The 24,440-nt window shown below is 36.0% G+C and overlaps 1 protein-coding gene across 1 annotated transcript in view; it reads left to right on the top strand.

Annotated features, from left to right (window-relative positions):
- Positions 1-22,378, top strand: part of LOC138326171 (acyl-protein thioesterase 1-like) — a 40,805-nt gene extending 18,427 nt beyond the window's left edge. Inside the window, exons 3-7 of the mRNA XM_069272298.1 lie at positions 3,963-3,994; positions 12,865-13,001; positions 16,110-16,294; positions 17,367-17,537; positions 18,018-22,378. Of these exons, the coding sequence (XP_069128399.1) occupies positions 3,963-3,994; positions 12,865-13,001; positions 16,110-16,294; positions 17,367-17,537; positions 18,018-18,068 (576 nt within the window). The 3' untranslated portion in view covers positions 18,069-22,378. The remainder of the gene's footprint in view (positions 1-3,962; positions 3,995-12,864; positions 13,002-16,109; positions 16,295-17,366; positions 17,538-18,017) is intronic.
- The last annotated feature ends 2,062 nt before the right edge of the window (positions 22,379-24,440 follow it).

Genomic DNA, 24,440 nt, shown 5'->3' with positions numbered 1-24,440 from the left:
CCAGCAATGGGAAATACAGTATACCTGCCTTAGCGACCACCTCTGTATAAAGACCACCTGCTTAATAAGACCACTTTTCTAGGGTTCAAAATGACCAATTCCAGCACATCACAACCTGTGTTAAAAGACCACCTGGCGATAAAGACCATTTTCCCTTTGTCCGTTGTCTCTTGGGTTGTCTTTATAGACATGTTTTACTGATGTGAAAATGAATCCCTGCAAAAGTATATAAAGGAAATAGGTACAGTAGAATGCTATGGCTCTAAATTGTTGAATTTTATTGCTATGAAAAAGCTGTCAGATTTAAAATGCAAAATTAAAATCCTTTAATTACAGAACTTCCTGTTTTGAGTTCAATAAATTAAAAGCTGTGTCATAATACGTATCATTTTGTTTTAGGCCAGACATATAGATATTTATACCATGATCAAACTCAATTAGTCTTGTCAGCATGCTATATCGGGATTTTTAAAGTGTACTTTAGGAGTGAAAATGAACTCATCAGTGGTGCATATAACCTTTCTGAACTTATATACTGACGTATCGGAGATCAGTCCTAGCTTACACAACACAAAACAGTTTCCTGACATGGCAATTACTGTAATTAGAGGAGATCTAGACATCACAGCAAGAACACAGCTGGTCCTGAAATGTCGGTTTCTGGGAAATGTGAGTCTGTTTCTTAGAAACGCACTTCATGAATATTGATTATTTTAGGAATCAAAAGGTACACTGAAGATTTGTTCATACACTATTGAATCGCAGTTTTAAAAAAGGAGATTTTGTTCATACACTGATGAATTGCAGTAAAGAGTATAAAGTCTTTTTTTGTCCTTTTGGATTGAAAATCAAATTGTTAGGAGATTAATGTTTTATGGTTTATAATACTGTAAGTAGGAGACTTCCAGAGCAATTTTTTTTTAGTTTTTTTTTTAGTCCATTAGCTTAAATTTTGTTGTTTAATCTTAAGGTTTTTTTGAGCTGAATAATGATATTGTTTGATTTTAAGAAGTTACTGAACTTAACTTTTTTGTTTGAATTTAAGAATATTTTATTTTGTAATTCTTTTCCTGCTATAATATTTGTTTAGAAACGTCTACAAGATTTTGATAAAAATTCATTCTGACCCATTGCCTATACTATAACTATAAGATTGTATCGGGGAAGCATAGACATTTTGTCTACAATCAGTACGGTTTAACGTTAATACCATACAATAGTGCTTCATATAGCATTATACTCCTCGAGCTCTAAGACATTACTTTTAAGTGCCTGCGATGGATATTCCACGCTTACCACCATATCCACCCCTAAAGTTACAAAGTCAATAAAAGACACCCTACCCATTTCCCCCTTATTTCTAATAACGATTATTGTCATGACTAAGTCTGTGTGATAGTGCACTTGATCATTGTTTTCTGGGACTATCTATTTTCCTTCTACAAATCTCTGGCCTTGAGTACCAGAAGTCAAACCATCTGTCTTGAGAAAAACAGCATCTTGTTTGGGGTATTGATTTTCTGATATGCTTCTATTGGCCATGATTATTGTATTGGGCTTATTTTAGTACAGATCCTGAGGGTGGGTTGATTGACAACCAATAGAGTCTGTATTGAGGGGGTTATATCTGAAGCTTCTATATATATCATCTGTCTAACATGTGACTAGAATTGGGAGGGGTTAAATGTGTGACTAGTAAAGCTTCCTTATATATGTCTAATGTGTGACTAGAATTGGGAGGGGTTGAATGTGTGACTAGAATTGGGAGGGGTTAAATGTGTGACTAGTAAAGCTTCTTTATATTCTGTATAATGTGTGACTAGAATTGGGAGGGGTTGAATGTGTGATTATAATTAGGAAGGGTTGAATCTAAAGATCATCCATACATCTGTCTATGTGTAACTAGAATTTGGAGGAGTTGAATGTGTGATTAGAATTGGGAAGGGTTGAATCTAAAGATCTTCCATACATCTGTCTCATGTGTGACTAGAATTGGGAAGGGTTGAATCTAAAGATCTTCCATACATCTGTCTCATGTGTGACTAGAATTGGGAGGAGTTGAATCTGAAGATTCCATACATGTGTTTGATGTGTGGCTAGAATTGGGAGGGGTACGAATGTGTGACGAGAACTGGGAGGAGTTGAATGTGTTATAAGAATTGGGAGGGGTTGAATGTGTGACTAGAATTGGGAGGTGTTAAATGTGTGATAAGAATTGGGAGAGTTTGATTCTAAAGCTTCCATATATCTGTCTTCAATCAGAACTAGAATCAGAATTGCACAAGATCATTTCTGTATCGTACGAAAAACTGCAGTCTCTGTTTTGCACGAGGTCATTTCTTTATTGTACTGAAAAATGCGGTCTCTGTATACGTATTGCACGAGGTCATTTCTATATTGTACTGAAAACTGCGGTCTCAGTATTGCAAGAGGTCATTTCTGTAGTATTGTATGAAAAACTGATGATAATTAAATGTCGTCTCCTGTCAGCAATTCTGACGTGTGATGGAGAAACACTCATTATAACATTAATGGTCAGACATGATTTGTGTCCAGTACTTGTATGTATTGATCCAATATAGGGACGCATGGGTAAAAGCAACAGGTTGAGGTGGCAGGTGCTCGAAATATACTGTGTCTCCTTTACAATTAGTACAGTATACATGGTAGCAAATTACTGGAGCAATCAATTGACATACTGTAGAATGGAGATACTTAAGTCTCTTTCGTTTTCTTTTCTCTTATTAGTTTAATGAAGTCCCATGGGTGAAATTGTCTGTCTCTTTAATTTTTCTCTATTCAAGTTTTTAATCATATTTGTCTGTTGAAGTTCAAGTTGCTACAAAATTAAGCTTGATGAAAGTTGCAGTACTCTCTGATATATAACTCAGGATTTATCTGAAGAATTTTCAATCATTCACTAATGATGCAGTAATGTGCAATTTTAATGACCATGTGGTTAAAGTGTCCAATTATACCAATAAATATAACACCTGTCCATTTAAGACATTTCACAAGCTTTTCCACAACTCTAGTCACAAATTAATATTCGCAAGGGAAATACAATAAGAACCGTTTGATTTTGTTCTTCAAGAGTGTTTGGAGGTAATGCAAAACGTTTTGAACGAAGATACAAAAACTGGGATTTTTTTTTTTATAATTTTTTTTTTTAAAATAGATCTCAAAAACATCTCAAAAACATACCTGCGCACTATACGTGCAAAAATACAGTAACTATCTAAAAGTCAAGTTAAAGATGCTCCACCGCTGACGAATGGTATTTTTCACCATAAAAAACAGGATCAGACGATTTAGTATTTTTTTCTCCAGTTACAAAAGTTACTTACTTTACACCATTACCACCATTGAAAAGTTTGAGCTTCTAATTTTACTTCAAGTTAAAAACATGAAAAATAATTAATCACATCCCGAAAAAATTCTGTGACACTATATCTTAAATGGAATGAAGTACGGATGGTGCATGCACCAAAGGAGAAATAAATTATTTTATATTATTTTTTGTGTTAATTAGGCATATATATACACGATTATATACCGATTATTGTTCAAATGATTAACATCATTTATGCTCTGTCGGCGGTGGAGCATCTTTAAGATGATGTGTTAAAATTTGGTTTGATTAGTTAGTTAACGTCCTATTAACAGCCAGGGTCATTTAAGGACGTGTCAGGTTTGTTGGTGGAGGAAAGCCAGAGTACCCGGAGAAAAACCACTGACCAGCGGTCAGTACCTGACAACTGCCCCACATATAATTCGAACTCGCGACCCAGAGGTGGAGGGCATGTGGTTATATGTCTGTACATCTTAACCACTCGGCCACCGCGGCCCGATGTGTTAAAAAGGGGGAGGTGTTACTTAGTAAAGTGACATCAAAAAGGACATTTATATGGTAGAATATGGTATTGTACATGTATTTATTGTCTGTTACTTTTATGTTACAGTTGATTTTCCTACACGGTCTAGGGGATACTGGGTAAGTAATTTTAATGTTTTTACCTATCCAAAATACATATATGTGACAGCGACTGACAAAATGGGCCCAGATGAGGAAAAATCACATTTTCATTTTTTCACATTTTTATTTACTTCATGGTGTGTAGATCACGTTTACAAAATATCAAAGCCGTAGGATAAAGCATTTAAGAGATATGCGACTTTGAATGAGGCAACAAGTAGATTCATTAATGACAAAATTAGCGACGTCAAATCATCACGTCATGAACATTGACGTCATGTCACAAGGCTGCCAATGACGTTACATACAGGTGCATATGACTATGCTTTGGACTGGTCTTTAACACCTGTAATTTATTTTTAAAAAAAGTTTAGCTCGATCAGTGTTACATGAAACTACAAGATAATCTGTGACACGTACATGTAACAATCTAATTCTACGATGTGACGGGGTGAAACACTGCGTGCTATGTGTAACAAAATATTTTCGCGTGTGATTTAGTTTTCATGGTTTGGAATTTTAAAATGTTTTCGTTGGTAGAGATATTCATGGTTCGACAATGATACCATTAATAAATCAAATATGATATTTTTTTTTAATATTCATGGTTCCACAGCAACTGCCAAAAGAACAACTTCACGAGGAAAATTTCATGCAATGATATTGATTTGTATGTTCGTATTTAAAAAGTCAGAAGGAATCTGTGCATTTGATTAAAGTTTACATGTATATGCATCCAGATTCAATTAACTAGAATGTTGGAAAACGAATATCAATCTAATGGGAGTGACCTATATAAATACTGAAGGAGTCAAAATAGATTAACACCTTTATGCAACAACCATCTTTTAGCTATCGATTGCACCTGCATGCGTTATGTGCCTCATTGATGCTTAGGTAGATATGACGAAGTCCTAGTAGATGATGTAAATCAAACCGACAAACCTAAATTGAATGTGGAATAATTGATCAAATAAAAAAGGACTAATGTACTGAAACATCGAATTCGGATTAGATGATGTTTCTCAAACTAATGTTACTAGTGTGAATTCGAGCCCGAACCCGTCCGAACTCCTTTAGCGGACATCACAACCTCGACCACACCACATTGTACATGTCTAAACATCCGTCGTGTAGTGCTGATTACATTGGAAATCAGTAATATATTTTTCAATTCCCCATGTTCCTTTCCATATGACCGGAATAATGTCGTTCTATCTCATCCACAATACGGCATATAATATATATACAACAAGAGGCCCATGGGCCTTAACGGTCACCTGTGTTCAGATACAAATGAAACAAAGACATGCATATAAACACTATATATTTGCCCATCAGGCCCTTGAAGTCAGTCAGTGATTTTATAAATTTGACTTTTTAATCTATGAAGATTATTTGGTTCCATCAAATCTGTGAAATCAGAAGAAAGATTTTTTGAAATGTTATCCATTTTGACCCCTTTTGGCCCCACCCCTCTGGGCCCCTGGGGGTCGGCCCAGGACCAATATGGATATGATGTTAAAAATGCTATCTCAGACTAATAATTCTAACCCAGTTTGACTAATTTCCTATGAAAAAATAGGCAAATAATGTTCATAAATGTTTTTTTCCTATATAAAACTAAAGTAAACTTGACCCCCTCTTCCCCAGGGAAACATGGGACCCCAGGGCCATGAAATTCACAATTTTTGTAAAGGACTTTAAGACCTTTCAATCTATGCAGAGTATTTGATTCTACCAGTTCCAGAATTTCAGAAGAAGATTTTTGAAGTTTTAGCCTATTTGACCCGTTTTGGGTCCCCGCCCCTAAGGCCCCATTGGGATCAGTCATAGAAAATTTGGTAATAAGATTCAATGGTCATCACATAGGGGATAATTCTGACTACAATTGACTAATTTACCTATTATAATGACTAAATAATGCTCAAAAATGTCTTTTCCCTTTATAATCTACAGTAAACTTACCCCCCTCCCCAGGGGGAAACCTGAGACCCAAGGGTCATATAATTCACAATTTCATAAAACACCTTAAGACCTGCCTTTTTTATGACGAGTATTTGATTCTACCATTTCCAGTATTTAAGAAGAAGATTTTTAAAGTTTTAGCCTATTTGCCCCTTTTGGCCCCGCCCCTGTGCCCTGAGGGGGTTGACCAGGACCAATATAGATATAATATTTAAATGTTATCTCAGGCTAATAATTCTAAACAAGTTTGACTCATTTCCTATGAAAATTGAGCAAAAAATGCTCATAAATGTGTTTTCCCTATATAAACTATAGTAAACTTGACCCCCTCCCCAGGGGAAAACGTGATGGGTCATATAATTCACAATTTTCATAAAACACCTTAAGACCTGTCCATCTAAGAAGAGTATTTGGTTCTACCATTTCCAGTATTTAAGAAGAAAATTTTTAAAGTTTTAGCCTATTTGCCCCTTTTGGCCCCGCTCCTCTGCCCGAGGGGTATTGACCAGGACCAATATAGATATGATATTAAAAATGTTATCTCAGGCTAATAATTCTAAACAAGTTCGACTCATTTCCCTATGAAAATTGAGCAAAAAATGCTCATAAATGTGTTTTCCCTAGTAAACTTGACCCCCTCCCCCGGGGGAAACGTGAGACCCCAGGGTCATATAATTCACAATTTTTGTAAAGGACCTCAAGACCTTTCCATCTATGAGTATGTGATTCTACCATTTCCAGGATTTCAGAAGAAGATTTTTGTAGTTTATAGCCTATTTGACCCCTTTTGACCCCACCCCTAAAAAAAAAGGCCCCTGGGGGTCAGTTATGGAAAATTGGTTAATAGGATTCAATGGCCATCTCATACGGGTAATTCTGAACAATATTTGACTCATTTCCTATTACAAATGATCAAATAATACTCAAAAATGTGTTTTCCCTATATAAACTATAGTGAACTTAACCCCCTCCCCAGGGGGAAACCTGCTGAGACCCCAGGGTCATATAATTCACAATTTTTGTAAAGGACCTCAAGACCTTTCCATCTATGAAGAGTAAGTGTATTCTACCATTTCCAGGATTTCAGAAGAAGATTTTTGAAGTTATAGCCTATTTGACCCCATTTTGACCCCGCCCCCTAAGGCCCCTGGGGTCAGTTATGTTAAAAATTGGTTAATAGGATTCAATGGCCATCTTATACGGATAATTCTGACAATATTTGACTCATTTCCTATTACAAATGATCAAATAATACTCAAAAATGTGTTTTTCCCTATATAGAATATAGTAAAATTTGACCCCCTCCCCAGGGGTAAAATCTTGAGATCCCAGGCCCATGAAATTCACAATTTTAGTAAAAGGGCCTTAACATCTGTCCAATCTATGAAGAGTATTTAGTTTCCATCAAATCTGTGAATTCAGAAGGAAGATTTTTGAAGTTTTAGCCTATTTGACCCCTTTTATTTGCCCGTCCCCTGACAGGCCCCTGGGAGTCGGCCAGACCAATATGGATATGACGATAAAATGTCTATCTCAGAGCTAATAATTCTAACCCAGATTTTGACTAATATTTCCTATGAAAAATAAGCAAATAAACATTCATAAATTGTGTTTTTTCCTATATAAACTATAGTAAACTTGACCCCCTGCTGGGGTGAGCCCAGGGGAGAACACCAAGACCCAGAGGTCATGAAATAATACATCATGATATTTTGTAAAGGACCTTAAAATCCATTTCCATCTATGAAGAGTATATAGTATTCGTACCAGTTTTCGAGAGAAATTCAGAAGAAGATTTATTTGTAGCAGTTTTCTAGCTTATTTGACTCCCTCTTTATGTCCCCAGCCCCCCATAAGGCCCCTGGGAGTCAGCCATGGGAAAATTTGATTAATAGGAATTCAATGACCAAAATATCATAGGAGGCTAAGATTCTGATTAACATTTGACTCATTTCCTTTTACAAATGACCAAATAATGCTCAAAAAATGTGTTTTCCCCATTATATAAACTATAGTTAAACTCTAACCCCCTCCCCCTAAGGGGAAACCTGAGACCTCCAGGGTCATAATAATTCACAATTGTTTGTAAAGGACCTTTAGGACCTTTTCTATCTATGAAGAGTAAATTTGTATTCCATCACATCTGTGAGTGGAGAAGAATAGATTTTTGAAATTATAGTCAATTTAACCTCTTATTGGCCCCTCCCACGAGCCCCCAGGAGTTGGTGGACCATATAATTCACAATTTTGTGATTGGCCTTATGCCTTGAGAAGGTTTTGTGCAAAATTTCATTGAATTTGCTTCAGTGGTTTTTGAGAAGAAAGTCAAAATGTAAATTGTTTACGGACATACGACGCACGACGCACGACGGACGAACGACGCACGACGCACGACGGACGACGGACGACGACGGACAAAAGGCGATTAGAATAGGTCACTTGAGACTTCGTCTCAGGTGACCTAATTATACGGATTTATATATATACTTGTTATATCTATACAGTTCAAGATCCATCTTGTTTTTGTATCAGTTGTTCTTAATCTGATTATAGTGAGCTGGTTTGTTAATGGTTTTTTAAACGATATGACGTGGACAGTTTCATACATGCACTCGGTGATCGAGCAAAGTGGCCACAATAATACATGTATAGCACTCGGAAATGGTGGTGGGGAAGGAGGTTATTATGGTAAACAAAGGCAATTCAGTTTAATAACAGTTGTGTTTTTTAATCAGATCAACATTTAAAACATTAAAACGATGTATTCTTTTACTGGTTTTTTTCCTGTTAAATGTGTGTTTTAAGTCAACTATTTAGATTTCATAAACTGTGAATCAAGGAAGTGTTCGTAGTTTCTCCGATTCACACAATTTAAATTTTATATCATGTAGATATACTACTGGATTTAGTATACTGACCCATTATGGCACATAAAACAAAAACCTGTGGATGGAGTGATCAAATTTAAGAAACGATTGATCGCATTTACATTTCAAACTCTTTCCTTTCAATATATCTTATAAACCTATTGTTTAGAGTTCTACTTTATAAATATTTCAGATAAAAAACGTTAAGAGAAATTGCAATACACACGATTGAAAAAAAAGACGAAAAAAACGTTTCAAACAGAGGGTTCTGATAATTAGTAACAGTTTATATCAATTTGAACCCACCACAGTGCCAATAGATCACTATATAGAGGTCCTAATGCTCTGGATCAGAAGTTCCACAGTTTTTTTTTTACCTTGATTATAAGACCCCTAAAACCAATATATGTACACTCTGGTACACAGATAAAAAAAATGATATAAATTGTAACTAATTCTCACACCCCTGTGGTTTCTAAAAGGGTTTTTTTCTACATAAAGCTCTTTCTAGATGATGTAGAATGAAAGGAAAAATAATGTTATCACCCTAAGATTTAAGCCCTAGGAGAGTGGAATTTGACGAGGACTGCGGTGGGGTTGGGGTGCTATCGGATCCACACAAATAACGTGTAGCACAGTTACAGTGTATATAAATCATCTTCTGCCCGCTGAACTACTCCCTGCATCATTGTTACTGTATAAAGTACAACAAACACTTAAATGCTATTGGTCACAATGGATCGTCGGGCCATTTCCGGACCCTGGAACAACCACGGTCAAAAAAATTTGTTCGACATTAAAAGGAGGGGTGGTTATGGCGATCTGAAAATGCAAATGATTTCCCCGGCGATAGCTGGCCTAATCACTGGGAGCATAGTATATTGATTAATCTCCTTGAGTTGATTTACGGACAAACGAAGGACACTTGTTACCCCAGGCCCGGCCCAAATGTCGGGCGATGTGATTGCCGCGTCGATTAACAGATATTCTACGGGACCACGGGAATATTCTAACTTCGAATTAAAAAAGTTTCGGCACGTCCCCGATGCTGTCTGAGAGTCCCGTCCGTCCCACCGGCCGGCCATGTCCGGTGTCCGTCCGGAGGACAGGCAAAAATGGCTAAAAATTGCATGCCAGGGGGAAATACATCTTAAGCCTATATCGGAAGGGGATTGTCCAAAGCATAAATACGGAACTCTCCCTAACGTCCACTATAAATTACCACAGTTTCCCTTGTTATCATCTGTTGCTTAGGATCTACCAGAAAATAGACATTCATTTGCACTGATCAGAAACTTAACTTATACTCATAACAAAATAACAGGATCATCCACGAGGTGGTTTGGTTCTGTTACATATTTTTGTTCTATTCTCTATTTACTCGGAATATACATATGTATACAATGTAAAGAGTAAAACCATACACCTGTGGTTCATCTACAGAAATCCAATTTCTCGCCTGATAAAATCATGCTTTCTTGTCCCTCTTTACGAATTCAGAAGGAAATACTTCTAACACACTTTTCTGCCCTTTATTTTGGGCTTTTTAAAACAACATCCGTTGTTTGCTTTTCAAGTTTCTTGTACTGGTGAAATGTTTTGCTACATTAAAATCAATGTATTCGGTATAATTTCAGTGAACTTTTAGTACATTGATTTTCGATATTTTTATATTAAATTTGTTTCCGACGTATTGCAAAATATTATCAAACTTGTGAAAGAGCAAAGCCTGTGGAATTTCCAGAATATCCGTGAAGAAAACAATATTGCTAGATAAGATTTGAAAATGTTAAAACACTTGTATTAGATTCTATTTATAAATATATTTGTCCGGATCCCCTGACATGTGGCATATTGGAATTTCAGTCGAAACTGATATTGAGTGAAAAAAACAGACATTTGTTTCATTCTTATCTTTGATTGATTTGCCATGAATATATTCAATTGTTATTTCTACCAACGCAAGAGAAAACAATCTCACAATATTTTTTTTTCTAATGTTCCTGTTTGCAAGCTCTAAAAGATTATATATTTGTATTTTATTTTGTTAGAAAAGTACCCTACAATGTATATACTGATCCCTGATACTCACCAGTCTACCCTTTAATGAATATGGTATTGATACTGTCCACAGGTAGTTAAATTTATACATAAAAAGCGGGCTTTAAAGAAAATGCGTAGTTTATTGAGATCCGTTATCCGCAACATTAAAGGTGGTGGAGACTTTTGGCTAAAAACTGTTGCGTAACTTTAATAACGACATTTATGTCGACGCGGACGTCATAATCGCGCCGCGATCTGGGGCCCAGTAAGTCAGTCGCCCGCACACATATATTGTATGTAATCAAACCATTTCAGTAAATTTATTTAAAATGTCAACATATTGCTAATAAAATTAATTTTTATATAATGAATATTTAGTGGAAATTTAGGTAGTATAAAATACAGAAACTCATATAATGTAGATTTATTAAGATTTAGGTGCAGTGATCATTCGAAAGAATTTCACACATTGCATTGACTGTCTCGACAGATGCTATCTGTTAATACCTCTTATTTACGTGCGGAAACATGGCTCGCAGCCCAAGGATTTGCTCAAGCCTAAAGTTTATCAAACCAATATAAGATGTTGTTAATATGTCCTGACAACGTGAGCCTATGATTTTTGCTTTAATATACAACCCATAGAAATCAGATTTCCTCTTCTTGCAAGCTTCCTCGATTGCGCTCGTGGTTTTCTCCCCCCGACTCTGCTTGTTTATTCCATATATAGCTGTGGACTGTTCTGCTTTTCTCACCCGACGGATCTTATTGTCTAAGTAATCACTCGTTATATCATCAAGTATCTTAAAAGTCTGTTTATATATCTACAAATGAGTATTTGATACGTTTGAAATAGATGAATTAGTTATAGAAAAGTGCAATTCGTATGTTTTTAGATAGTAAATGAGTGATTTCGTCAATAACCGTATTCCTATAAAGTTAACTACTCCCGCAAGCCAGCCATAAAATCCGTTTGCAAAAGAAAATTAAATGAAAAATAACTTTCAGTTTTATAATAGTCGGCAATTCTTAGAGGATATAGATAAGTAGTGGTCCTCAAATCAAGGTAGAAGGAGGTTGTGCATATTTCAGGTTGTACGCATGGTCATCTGTATTTATTAACTATACTTGGTTAATGTCATAACAATACCATTTGTAAGCTGTACGGGCGTAATAATATCTATTATAATACAATAATTCTATGCTAACTTTCAAAGAAGCGATACAGGAAAGTTCACATTAAAAAAAGATGGGGGGGTGGCCATATGGCCTACTTGCCTTCTTGGGTAAGGTACACTTCTGCATCAAGCTTCAGATAGTTTACATGTTCGTTGTAAAAGCTATAATCACATAAGACCAATCAAGACATAATAAGCCATTGATAAATTATCTTCAGAAATGCCCATGATTTTTGTGATTCACAATCTACCAACTTTAGACTTATATAATGTCATTTGTATATAAAAATGCCAATTGATTTGATTTAAGTTGATAATTGTTGTCCCTAATTGTTTATATTAAATGAGTGTCCCTGAATTGAAAAACAACAAGAAACAGTCAAGAATTCATGCAAGCACGACTTAGTATTTAGTTAATAGGAATCAGAATCTCCTGTGTACCGGATAACGCAGTGCAGGGTTGTTTAAGCAATCAGAATAATGTTGGATATTTAAGACTAATTTTCAAATATTTAGCTGTTGTTATACTATAAAAATGTCGTCGACTTGCTTTCAGGTAAATTTTTATTTCAAATCATGGCGGGTTGTCATGATGTTTCCCGCAGATCAAACTATTCTTGCCAACGAAATTCAGGAAAATATATGTAACGCAAAAGATCTGCTTTTTGTCAGAAATACATGTAAAGATAAGTACTGATTTTTTTTTTTTATTTTTTTTTTTTTTTAGAAGATGCCACTGGATTCTTGTTTTTTTCATGTCAAAAAGCAGAAATGTGGCCATGGGTCCTTCATATATCTCGCTATGAGAAAACATTAATCTACAATATATCAGGAAGGATGGAGTATCAATTTTAGGAATGAGCTTGTTTTTCTGTAATGTGTATCATTTCTGTTACAGGTTTGATATATTTGCGTTAAGTCCTAATGCTAAGCAGGACGAAGAAGGAATAAAGAAAGCATCACAAGATTGTAAGTAGTAGGGAAAGCTTACACAGTACCGTATTCAATTCAGTAAGCGCCCATGTCCCTATAAGCACCCCTCACCCTTTTTGTGGCCACGATTTCAATTGCCAAGGCATTAATAACATAAACTACATAAAACTGTATAGATTTCCAATGATTTTGTCACATCAACATCTTTTCATTTTTAGCTCACCTGGTCCGAAGGACCAAGGTGAGCTTATGCCATACCGTGGCGTCCGGCGTCCGTCGTCGTCGTCCGTCGTCCGTCGTCGTCGTCCGTCCGTCGTCCGTCCGTCCGTCCGTCCGTCAACAATCGACTTCTTCTCGATAACCGCTGGTCGGATTTCAACAAAATTTGGCTGGTAGCATCCTTATGGGCTACTAACTGAAAATTGTACAAATGATGGGGCTGACCCCCCAGGGGCCTGAGGGGCGGGGCCAAAAGGGGTCAATTTGGCTATTTCCATATAAACGACTTCTTCTCTGAAACCAAGCATGGGATAGCACCCATAATGCAATGGTAGCATCCTTATAGGGTGGGGATTCAAAATTGTACAAATGATGGGGCTGACCCCCTGGGGGCCTGAGGGGCGGGGTCAAATGGGGTCCATTTGGCTATTTCCATATAAACGACTTCTTCTCTGAAACCAAGCATGGGATAGCACCCATAATGCAATGGTAGCATCCTTATAGGGTGGGGATTCAAAATTGTACAAATGATAGGGCTGACCCCCCGGGGGCCTGAGGGGCGGGGTCAAATGGGGTCAATTTGGCTATTTCCATATAAACGACTTCTTCTCTGAAACTAAGCATGAGATAGCACTCATAATGCAATGGTAGTATCGTTATAGGGTAGGGATTAAAAATTGTACAAATGATGTGGCTGACCCCCCGGGGGCCTGAGGGGCGGGGTCAAAAGGGGTCAATTTGGCTATTTCCATATAAACGACTTCTTCTCTGAAACCAAGCATGGGATAGCACCCATAATGCAATGGTAGCATCCTTATAGGGTGGGGATTCAAAATTGTACAAATGATGGGGCTGACCCCCGGGGGCCTGAGGGGCGGGGTCAAATGGGGTCAATTTGGCTATTTCCATATAAACGACTTCTTCTCTGAAACTAAGCATGAGATAGCACTCATAATGCAATGGTAGTATCGTTATAGGGTGGGGATTCAAAATTGTACAAATGATGGGGCTGACCCCGGGGGGCCTGAGGGGCGGGGTCAAATGGGGTCAATTTGGCTATTTCCATATAAACGACTTCTTCTCTGAAACTAAGCATGAGATAGCACTCATAATGCAATGGTAGTATCTTTATAGGTTGGGGATTCAAAATTGTACAAATGATGTGGCTGACCCCCGGGGGGCCTGAGGGGCGGGGTCAAAAGGGGCCAATTTGGCTATTTCCATTATAAACGACTTCTTCTCTGAAACTAAGCATGGTATAGCACCCATAATGCAATGGTAGCATCTTTATAGGGTGGGGATTCAAAATTGTGCAAATGATGGGGCTGACCCCCAGGGGGCCTGAGGGGCGGGGTCGAACGTGGCCAATTTGGCTATTTCAATATAAACGACTTCTTCTCTGAAACTAAGCACGGTATAGCACCCATAATACAATGGTAGTATCCTTATAGTGTGGGAATTCAAAATTGTGCAAATGATAGGGCTGACCCCCCGGGGGCCTGAGGGGCGGGGTCAAAAGTGGTCAATTTCCATATAAATGACTTTTTCTCTGCAACTTAACATGGGATTACGCTCATAATGCAATGGTTACATCCTTATAGGGTTTGGATTCAAAATTTTGCAAATGATGGGGCTGACCCCCCGGGGGCCTGAAGGGTGGGGTCAAAAGGGGTTAATTTAGCTATTTCCATATAAACGACTTCTTCTCTGCAACTAAGAATGGAAGAGCACTTATAATTCAATGGTAGCATCCTTATAGGGTTGGGATTTGAAATTGTACAAATGATAGGGCTGACCCCCGGGGTCTTAGACGGCAATAGATGCGAGGTCAAAAGGTCAATTAGGCTGCTATTTTCATATAAATTACTTTGTCTCTGAACCTATGTATTGGATAGCATATTTGTATGGTATCAATAGCATCATTGTATGGTTGTGATTCAAAATTAAACTTTGGGAGTCAATTTTGCTTATTTTTCTAATTGTCTGAGTCTTGTGATAATTACTAACAAAAAACCAGGTGAGCGATACAGGCCCTCTGGGCCTCTTGTTTTGAAAATTGAAATGGCCTGGGTTCTTATTGGGTTGAATATGGTATTAGTTTGTGGATATAAGGTTCAAACTTGCAGATACATGTGTATGATGCAATTTTTATGTCAATGACTTTTACAGTAGTTTCTGTTTTTAAGTATTTATGCTGTCTTACAGTGTGTAATCCCATTTGAATAAGACACACAACATTTAGAAATCGATAGCTTGACATTTTCTCCTTCAAAAGCTGATTTTAGCCGTTTTAGGCCAAAAAACTGAGATTGTTGCTTGTCTTTTGAAAGTATGACATAGCTGAACCTCTTGTTATTTTAAATGAATGCTTAGCTAACCATTATGTATGTGTATATAAGGTCATCTGATCCACGTAGCCATTGATTGTCTCTGTCATTGATATTATGGCCCCTGGGCCTATTGTTTTCCATATGGCTGGTTATTGTTGCAGAGATTGTTTTTTTATGAAATTGATATGCTGCAAAATTTTAATCCTATAAAATTGAAAAATGGATGAATTATACTTTTTCAATCTTTACAATTAAATGGTAAAGTTTTAACTTTCTTAAATGTTTTTATTTCCTAGTTTATCATCCAAAATTATTAAAAAAGAATTATCCTATGGAAGTAGATAATCAATTACTATAAACCTAATTTTTTTCATGGCTTCTAAATTTCGCGATTTTCATTTCAAAATATTTTTGCGGAAATTAAACTTGGCGGATTCTCTAAGAAATCAATTCACAGAGATAAACTTTCGCAAAATACCTTGGTCGTGAAATTCATGAAAATAAAAAGTACATGACAGAAAGTTGGTTTACAGTATTGGGAATGATATTTAATTATTTATTTTTTTATTCGTGACATTATTCATTTTCATTTCAGTGAAAAATTTAATATTAGAAGAAGGGAAAAGTATAGGAACAGATAAGGTATTTATAGGAGGATTTTCTCAAGGGGGAGCTGTAGCTTTGTATACTGCCTTGACATCAAATATACAACTGGCAGGGCTAGTAGGACTCAGCACATGGCTACCGCTTCATAGCAAGTTTACAGGCGAAAATTCTGAGGTAAGTACATCATCATGTATACTGGAAAAATCATTAATTTTTATGGGGGTTTATAGTATTCATGTTTTTTTTTTTTTTGGTATGAATCAATGAAATTGCATCCCCACAAAAATTAATCCAATTCAAAGCACACATATGAACGTACACACAAAATAGGATATACCTTGTAACGTCCTCCCACGAATTTAAATCCCAACGAAAATATTGATTTTTTTTTATTCCACCAAAATTGAACCCAACGAAAAAAATGATTTCACATTAATGACCACCTGTCTTATTGACCACCTCTGTATAATGATCAACTGTCTTAGTGGCCACCTCTGTATAATGACCACTTGTCTAAGAGACCACCTCTGTATAAGGACCACATGCTTACATAGACTAACTGCACAGGGTAGTAAAACCTGCCTTAGTACCCTAGTGACAACTCTGTATAATGACCTGTCACCACCTCTGTGTATTGACCACCTCAGTATAATGACAACATTTTTACATTACAGTAAATCAAAACGATGACAACTTCTGTATAATGGCCACCTACTTAATAAGACTACTTTCTCGGGGTCGCAGATGGCGAATATCAACACAAATTAATCTGTGTAAAGACCACTTTTAATGGCTTCCAAGACCATCAGTCTTTGTCTGTGTTATTGTTATACACAAGTTTGACTGTACTGTCTGTACCTACAGATATACCTCTAAAGGGCTGCCACCACAAACAGTTTAAGGTGCTTCTTAATAATGAACTTATCACCCCTTAAAGTTAATAATGGACTAGTCTAGTCTTTGATTTAGGAGAGCCTAAAGTTTTCTTCAGGGGTGAATGAGTTCATTTCTACATTGGACAGTTACAGTTATTGACTCTAGCCTCAAGTTTTTATCCTCCTCTACCAAAACCTGACTTTTCCATAGAGGAACAAAGCAGATCAAACCCCTTTGTGTTAACACTGATTTGCCCCACGTTATTACAGAATCACTCCTTAATAGCAGATGTATTATTATAATATAATAACTCTTATCTCTCAGTGTTCAACAAAAATAATATGGATATTACAATTTTCTTGTGTTTCAGATAGAAATAAGTAAACATCTTAAAGATATGAAAGTGTTTCAAGGTCACGGTCAAGCTGACCCATTGGTATCCTTCCCCTATGGTCAGATGACCAGTCAGATCCTGGAGAGTAAAGCGGCCAAAGTCACCTTTAAGGCCTATCCTGAAATGGGGCATTCTTCCTGTCCACAGGTAAAAACCAACCTTCATATATATAGAACTCTCTCTCATACCTGGTCATACTGGTTTATCCGATGCAATATATTTGTGTGTATGAGGCTTATCTCTCATACCTATGGGTGTAATACTGGTGTAATACTAGTGTAATACTGGTTTATCCAATACAATATACTTGTGTCATATGAAGCTTATCTCTCATACCTACGGGTGTAATACTTGTGTAGTACTGGTGTAATACTGGTTTATCCCAAACAATATACTTGTGTTGTATGTCTCATATCTACGAGTGTAATACTGGTGTAATACTGGTGTAACACTGGTTTATCCCATACAATATACTTGTGTTGTATGAGACTTTCTTTCATACCAATGGGTGTAATACTTGTGTTATACTTGTGTAATACTATTTATCATATGGAATGAAAACTCATCTATTAAGATCTTATATTTATCACCTGTAAGTACATGTTCACCTGTTTATTGTTATTTCAGGAAATGCAGGATATAAAGGCTTTCTTGGAATCCGTGATCCCTCGGGAATGACAACCTAGCTAGTTATATAACTGTGGGAGAGTGTACTACAAGGACTCATCTATATGTCTCGGTGTTCAGCACATGTATCTGAGGGGTTACTCATGTTGTCGTGGTGAAACTGCCAGGGATGCAACAAAACTTCACATGGAATATATCATGCAAAACTTCACACTACGTATCTGATCTCTTTAGAAGTAAACTTGTTGTTTAGAGGGCATAGAGCTAATGTTGTCAAGTAGTTTAGGTTGGAGAACTAATGATATGTTGACAATCAGTTAATATGCTGGAAGTTGAGTATGGTTTCACTTACAGCCTTTTGATAAGTTTTCTGGAAATAAAAAAAAAATTTCAAGCAGGATCCTCCGTGTTACCACAAGTATACACCAAAGTGTGGAAAGCAAGTGTTTTACAAAAGGATCTGTTGGTATGTATAAGGGAAGTACATATAAATGCATTGTTAAAGTTGATATCAACACACTTATGTACATTGTAATTTTGATGTCTCGTCTTTGTTTTTCCATCTCTGCATATTTCAGAGTTGCTTGTTTCCCTTGTGGGTATAGGTATCGCATTGTGACATAAATTTGTGATCGAAATTCATGTCATTGTATCAAAAGTATGATATTTTGCCTTCGAACACACCACGTCACAATCAATACCTACCCACAAGGGGAGACAACTTTGTAATATACAAATACAAAACATACAAATTGTCAATACTATCAACCAGAAGATAACTTAACACCAAAAATCAGCAATGTGTCTAACAGGAAGAAATGTGTGAATGAATCAAAAAGATGCGCATGTTTTTTGTCATATTTTTGAAAGTCGTTTGTCTACCTGACTGTCGATGTAAATACTTATCAATGTGATGTTTGTGGTCAAACAGGTGAATATTTAATATTTAGATTAAGCTTAACTTTTGTCATCTTAAATATAAAGCCAAAAAAGAACTTTAGAAAATCACCAAACATATTGTCTGGATGCACAATTTCATTGAAAATAACGAAATAAAGAATTAATATTTTATTTTAAAATTTAATGCTTTAATTAATAGTAATTACTGCTAATGTATCTGCATTATTTGAGTTAATTGTTGTTTATTCTGTCTTTGCATATTAAAGAGTTACCCCCCTTGCTGGTTGGTGTCCATTGTGACATCATTATTTGGTAAACGAAATTCACATTGTTTTCTCCAAAAAGTGTGATGTTACGCCTGCAAACACATGATGTCACCATCAAAACCTATGCACCAGGACAGGTAACTCTGTAATATACAAAAACAGAATAATATATTTTGGCAATTTTTGTGGCTGTGAGTTATAACTAGCCCCGATAAACAACCATCCTACTCCTCTGTTTTAATAGCTTTGTTTGTAATTTATTTGAATCATTGTTGTATTTTGATTGCTTGTGGGAACTGACCAAGGACATGTAATGCTTGATTTTATGTACCATTGATATTAGATGCTTTTTGGGTTAAATATGCTAGATATTATGATTAATTGAATGGTCCATACTTTCATTTTTTATCTTTACATAGCTTATAGGAGGGTATAAAGTGCGACATCAATATTTTGTTGGCAAAAAATAATAATATTTTACCAACAAAAACGTGATGTTACAATCAATACTTACCTGCAAGGGCAAATAACTCTGTAATGCAGAATTGATTTGGATAGATACTACAGGGATGTGTCTGTGGGTATGTACTGACCCTCTGATCAAAAGGCCCTTTTTTTTTTTAAATGTATGGTCTATCTGGACTTCCACAGGCGAAACTTTTCCTTTACTCATTAAAAGTATTAGTGATTGGAGATTCTTAAGAGTGCTCGGCGACTTTTGGGAAGTCATATAGCGACGTATATATCTATTCATTTATAAACTAGGACCCATTTTTACCTCGGGGAATCCTCACAAAAAGCATGACAATATCTAGGGATGCCTTATTTTGACACTCAGCATAACACTTGTGACACACTCTCATTGTAGATATCTAGTACATGTAGTATATGGTATGCCTGTTGACTCAATTTAATGCTAAGCTTTAAGTAAGACGAGATTGCTATTATTAGATCTCCATGTATATTTTCCACGTCTTTGCTCTGTTTTCTAAATGCCTTGTAAAATCTTTTATACACTTTATTAATTTGAATGAAAATCTATGCACCTGTTTATCCAGCTGTGTCAATTACAGGTTAAGGCATTTTCAAGAAATATGTTATGTGTAGAAACATTCATAACTTTCATGGTTGCAGTTAAAACCACAGATACTGATTTTCTCGCAGTACTTTGTGCAACGAAACTAACTGTACAAAATACTGCGATTGTTTTCTTACCAGTTAACCATGTAAATATTCTACTCACAAAATAAACCACAAAATAATAACCCACAACACAAATATTTCTTATTATGCAGTATGTAGATTTCTATATAGAGTGTCATCATTAAAAACATTTCAATGGGAGGTACAAATGCCTGTATTTCCATTCTGAAACTAAACTTGTTTATTATTTTTTTGTGCTGTATTAATGTAGTTGAGACAGAAAAGAAGGATGGATGGGGGGGGGGGGGTTAAGTTTTGGTTACCTTAGAACTTCTTTTTTTCTCCGTCCGACCAATCAGAGATACCATAGCTTCACTTGTCTGTTCCGGCCGAGTGAAATAAAGGGAGGCAACTCTGATAGGTCAGAATACCTTTTTATCAGTATTTTAATTGTAATAATTTTGATACCTTTACAAAATAATGAAGTTACATAATGGCATAAACAAAATGGCTGTCTTTGATCCTGTCAAATTTGACCAGTTTGTATTTATTGTGAAGGATGCAAACGATGAAAATTCTTTTGCATTTTTATCCACAACGATGGTTTGCCCTGTTCAGGTACATGTACCGGTATACAGATTCGATCATGTTGTTTACAGATTTCTTAAAAATCCCAGTTTTGATACTTAAGATTTTGAAAAATTGCAAATTGCCTTTATAGATGGTATTTAAAGTTTCATGGATAAAAGAAAATCACACTTTTTATCATTAAGTTTTTATTATAGGCTTAGGAGAGAATGACAAAATTGGAGTTCCATACACTGTTTCAGTTTGAGTATACCAGCGACTCATTGTTCGTGCTTGGTAATCATTATGATGTTGATATAGATATAAAATATCGTGTTAAACACACATTCCTGTGAATTGTATACATGTTGTTTTGATCAATCATGGAAGCCTGTTCAAAGTGTTATCTCCATCCAGAAATGTAGACTGTAAAAGTGGAATTATTCACAGCATGGAATTTCTCGCTTATTTCACTTTCATTAAATCTACGCGAATACATTTATGTATATTCACACAAGGAAATATATATTTGTGATTACAGAAGCATGGCGTGAAAATTGTCACGCCACAAACAGTTTGAAAGATGACTTAGCGAAAATATCCACGCAGGAAAATATCCATATTCACAGTATATTATATATACCGTTCTTATCAAAGCTAATCACCTATTGTATAATTAATGTTTGAGGCTTCTGTCTTTCATGACTTTTAGTCCATAAAGGGTAAGTACATTTGTAAGGCAAATAGAAAATGTCTGATTAGAGTTAGATTGGCAAAAAAAACAGGGTCAGAAGGGAGGGTTTGAAAAAAAAATTTTTTTTTAGTGTCTTTCACTCTAAAATGATGGCCAGAACCAGAGTCAAAATCCCAACTTTAAAAAAAAAAAAAATTTGAAGAAAAAAAAAATGGGGTCAGGGGTAAAAAATTAGGGTCGATCAGGTAACCCTAAACAGACATTTTTTTTTTTTTTGGTCTAATGGTTCTGGATGGGGTCAATCTCCAGTTACCAGTTAAGCTTCATCAGTTGGGCTAGTGTTTTAAGGTTCTGGGTTCGAACTATGGTCTGGCCGTGCATTTTTTTCCGGCTCCTCTTAATAGTATATAGTACACATTAACCTAGTCATTCTACAAATCAGTGTGTGTATAATGTTGTTCAGATCATTAAAATCTTGATCAGTAAATGTCTCAGAACTGTTCAGACATGCTAGCTAATACACTTGTTCTACATAGTTAATCATGTTCATTAGTGGAATCTGAAAAATGTACAGCTGGAATGAAATAAGGAGTTTTGTTTGTTTTCCATTGTTATTTATTAGAGATAACATTATTTCTTCCTAATTGTCAAATTTGATTGTTTCCAATCTGTTACTCTGAAAAGGATAGGAATGATTATATATAAAATTGTAGACAAAGTAATGATTCTGGGTCTCTGTGTAATCATTCTTTTGTTCTCTTTTTGTACCAATAAACACTATGTGTTCAGGGCCAAGCTCTTGTTTTTGTTATTTTCATCAACAACAACAGGGGTTGAGTTTATTCTATCACACTTTTACTGCAAACAAGCTTTCTTTTGCGCCTAATAAATGGCATTATTTTGATTTTAGAGCATTTTCACATATTAGGTGTCTTAGATTTAAAATGGAATGTAATACCTTTCAATATGAACTTGGAAGATGGAAAACATTCAATATGTGGAGATAACCTATTACCTACCGTATTCGACCCAATAAGCGCCCAGGGCGCTTAAAAAATTGATAAAAATGAAAAGGTGCTAATAAGTCGAAATTATTGCAAAGGGCGCTTAAAAAATTGATAAAAATGAAAAGGTGCTAATAAGTCGAAATTATTGCAAATCTATACCGTTTTATGTAATTTTGGTCCTTATTTATGCAATTGAAATTGAGGCCTCAAAAAGGGGAAGGGGCGCTTATTGGGTGGAATACGGTAATTTACCTTGATCACAAAATTTGCAGAAATGAATTGCATGCTAAGGAAGTTTGTTTACTGTATAGGTGAGGAGCATTCTTATAGACACAACTAGATTTGGGAAGCTGTTCATAAACTAATGTGTTACAGTGTAACTGTCACTTTCAGCATTTGGCAGAAAATCCTAAAACAAAATCCTGGTCAATGGAAACTTTAAAATGCAGCTGCAACTTTAAGTACTAGTCCGATGCCCACGACTAGTACCCAGTAATTTTACGGCCGGACTAGTGCCAATTAAAATGAAATAGTCCGATTGGACCAGTGGTTCTTCACCCAATTAAAATCAGAACAAAATGCTCTATTCACAATAACGATGGTCAATTGAATTTTCAACACACTGTATTCTGTATGCGATTATTTCATTCTGAATGAATCATTTTGTGAGATTTTGTGTTCATGAATGCATCTATTCAGACTGTATTTTGGGTAAAAAAATCTTAAAGTGATGACGACTGAAGTGCTGAAGCAAGACTACTGTATATATATTTAATTTGGAATAGTAATTAAATAACCAGACTACTGGTACTAAAATTTGGGATTTTACTAGTCCAAATGAACAGAGTCACAGACTGAAAATGGGCTACATATAACTCATAAGTGATGTGTGTTTGTCCTTATAATTAACATCCTATAATTAACATCCTGAGTACCTGAATAAAAACCACTGACCAACTGTCTAACTTGGTAAATGTCTCACCTTGTTTTTAATGTGAGAGACTACAGTGGTAACTCAACCACTGCAGCCCTTTGTTAACCAACAGGGTACATGATACTAAATCTATAAGATTGCCATCCTGACAGGAAATTTCTATACTGTGGCTAAATCTAAAGTACCGTTACTGGAATGAAGGCATACCTGTAACCTGGAGTCTACTCTTTGAATGAAAGATTATAAGGCCAAAAAATATATAAATTTTTAACCCCCGACCCTAATTTTTCTTTTCACTTTTCTACGAAAAAAAATTATAAGTCGTGATTTCAATCTCAGACTTTGGTTTCAGCCATTATCTTAGAGTGAAGACACTAATTTTGCCAATGTAACCCTAAACAGACATAATTTTTTTTTTGGCCTAATCTGGAAGGTACATACCATAGTTTAAGTTTTTAAAGATCAATCTAATAAACTTTCAAATGAACCTTCTCTTCCAAGGCAAGCAGGCATGGGCACAATTACTTAACAAGAGGCCCATGGGCCTTAACGGTCATCTGAGTACCTTGGCAATAATCATATAGGAAATTTATTAGATATAGTGTCATGGTTGCCATCTTCGACTGGGGATCAACCAGAGATGTAACAACACTTTGTCGGAACCATGTCAGGATCATTTCATGCAAGTTTCAGCCAAATCGAACCGGTAGAACTTGAGATGAAGTTCAAAATGTGTTTTCAAGATGGCAGCTGTGGCGGCCATCTTGGATTTTCGGATCAACCCGAAAAATAACAACACTTTGTCGGGACTATGTCAGGATCATTTCATGCAAGTTTCAGCCAAATCGCACCGGTAGAACTTGAGAAGAAGTTCAAAATGTGTTTTCAAGATGGCGGCTGTGGCGGCCATCT

The sequence above is a fragment of the Argopecten irradians genome, chromosome 6, assembly GCF_041381155.1.
Source record: "Argopecten irradians isolate NY chromosome 6, Ai_NY, whole genome shotgun sequence".
Taxonomy (NCBI): Eukaryota; Metazoa; Mollusca; class Bivalvia; order Pectinida; family Pectinidae; genus Argopecten; species Argopecten irradians.
This window is presented reverse-complemented; position numbering and strand designations above follow the sequence as displayed.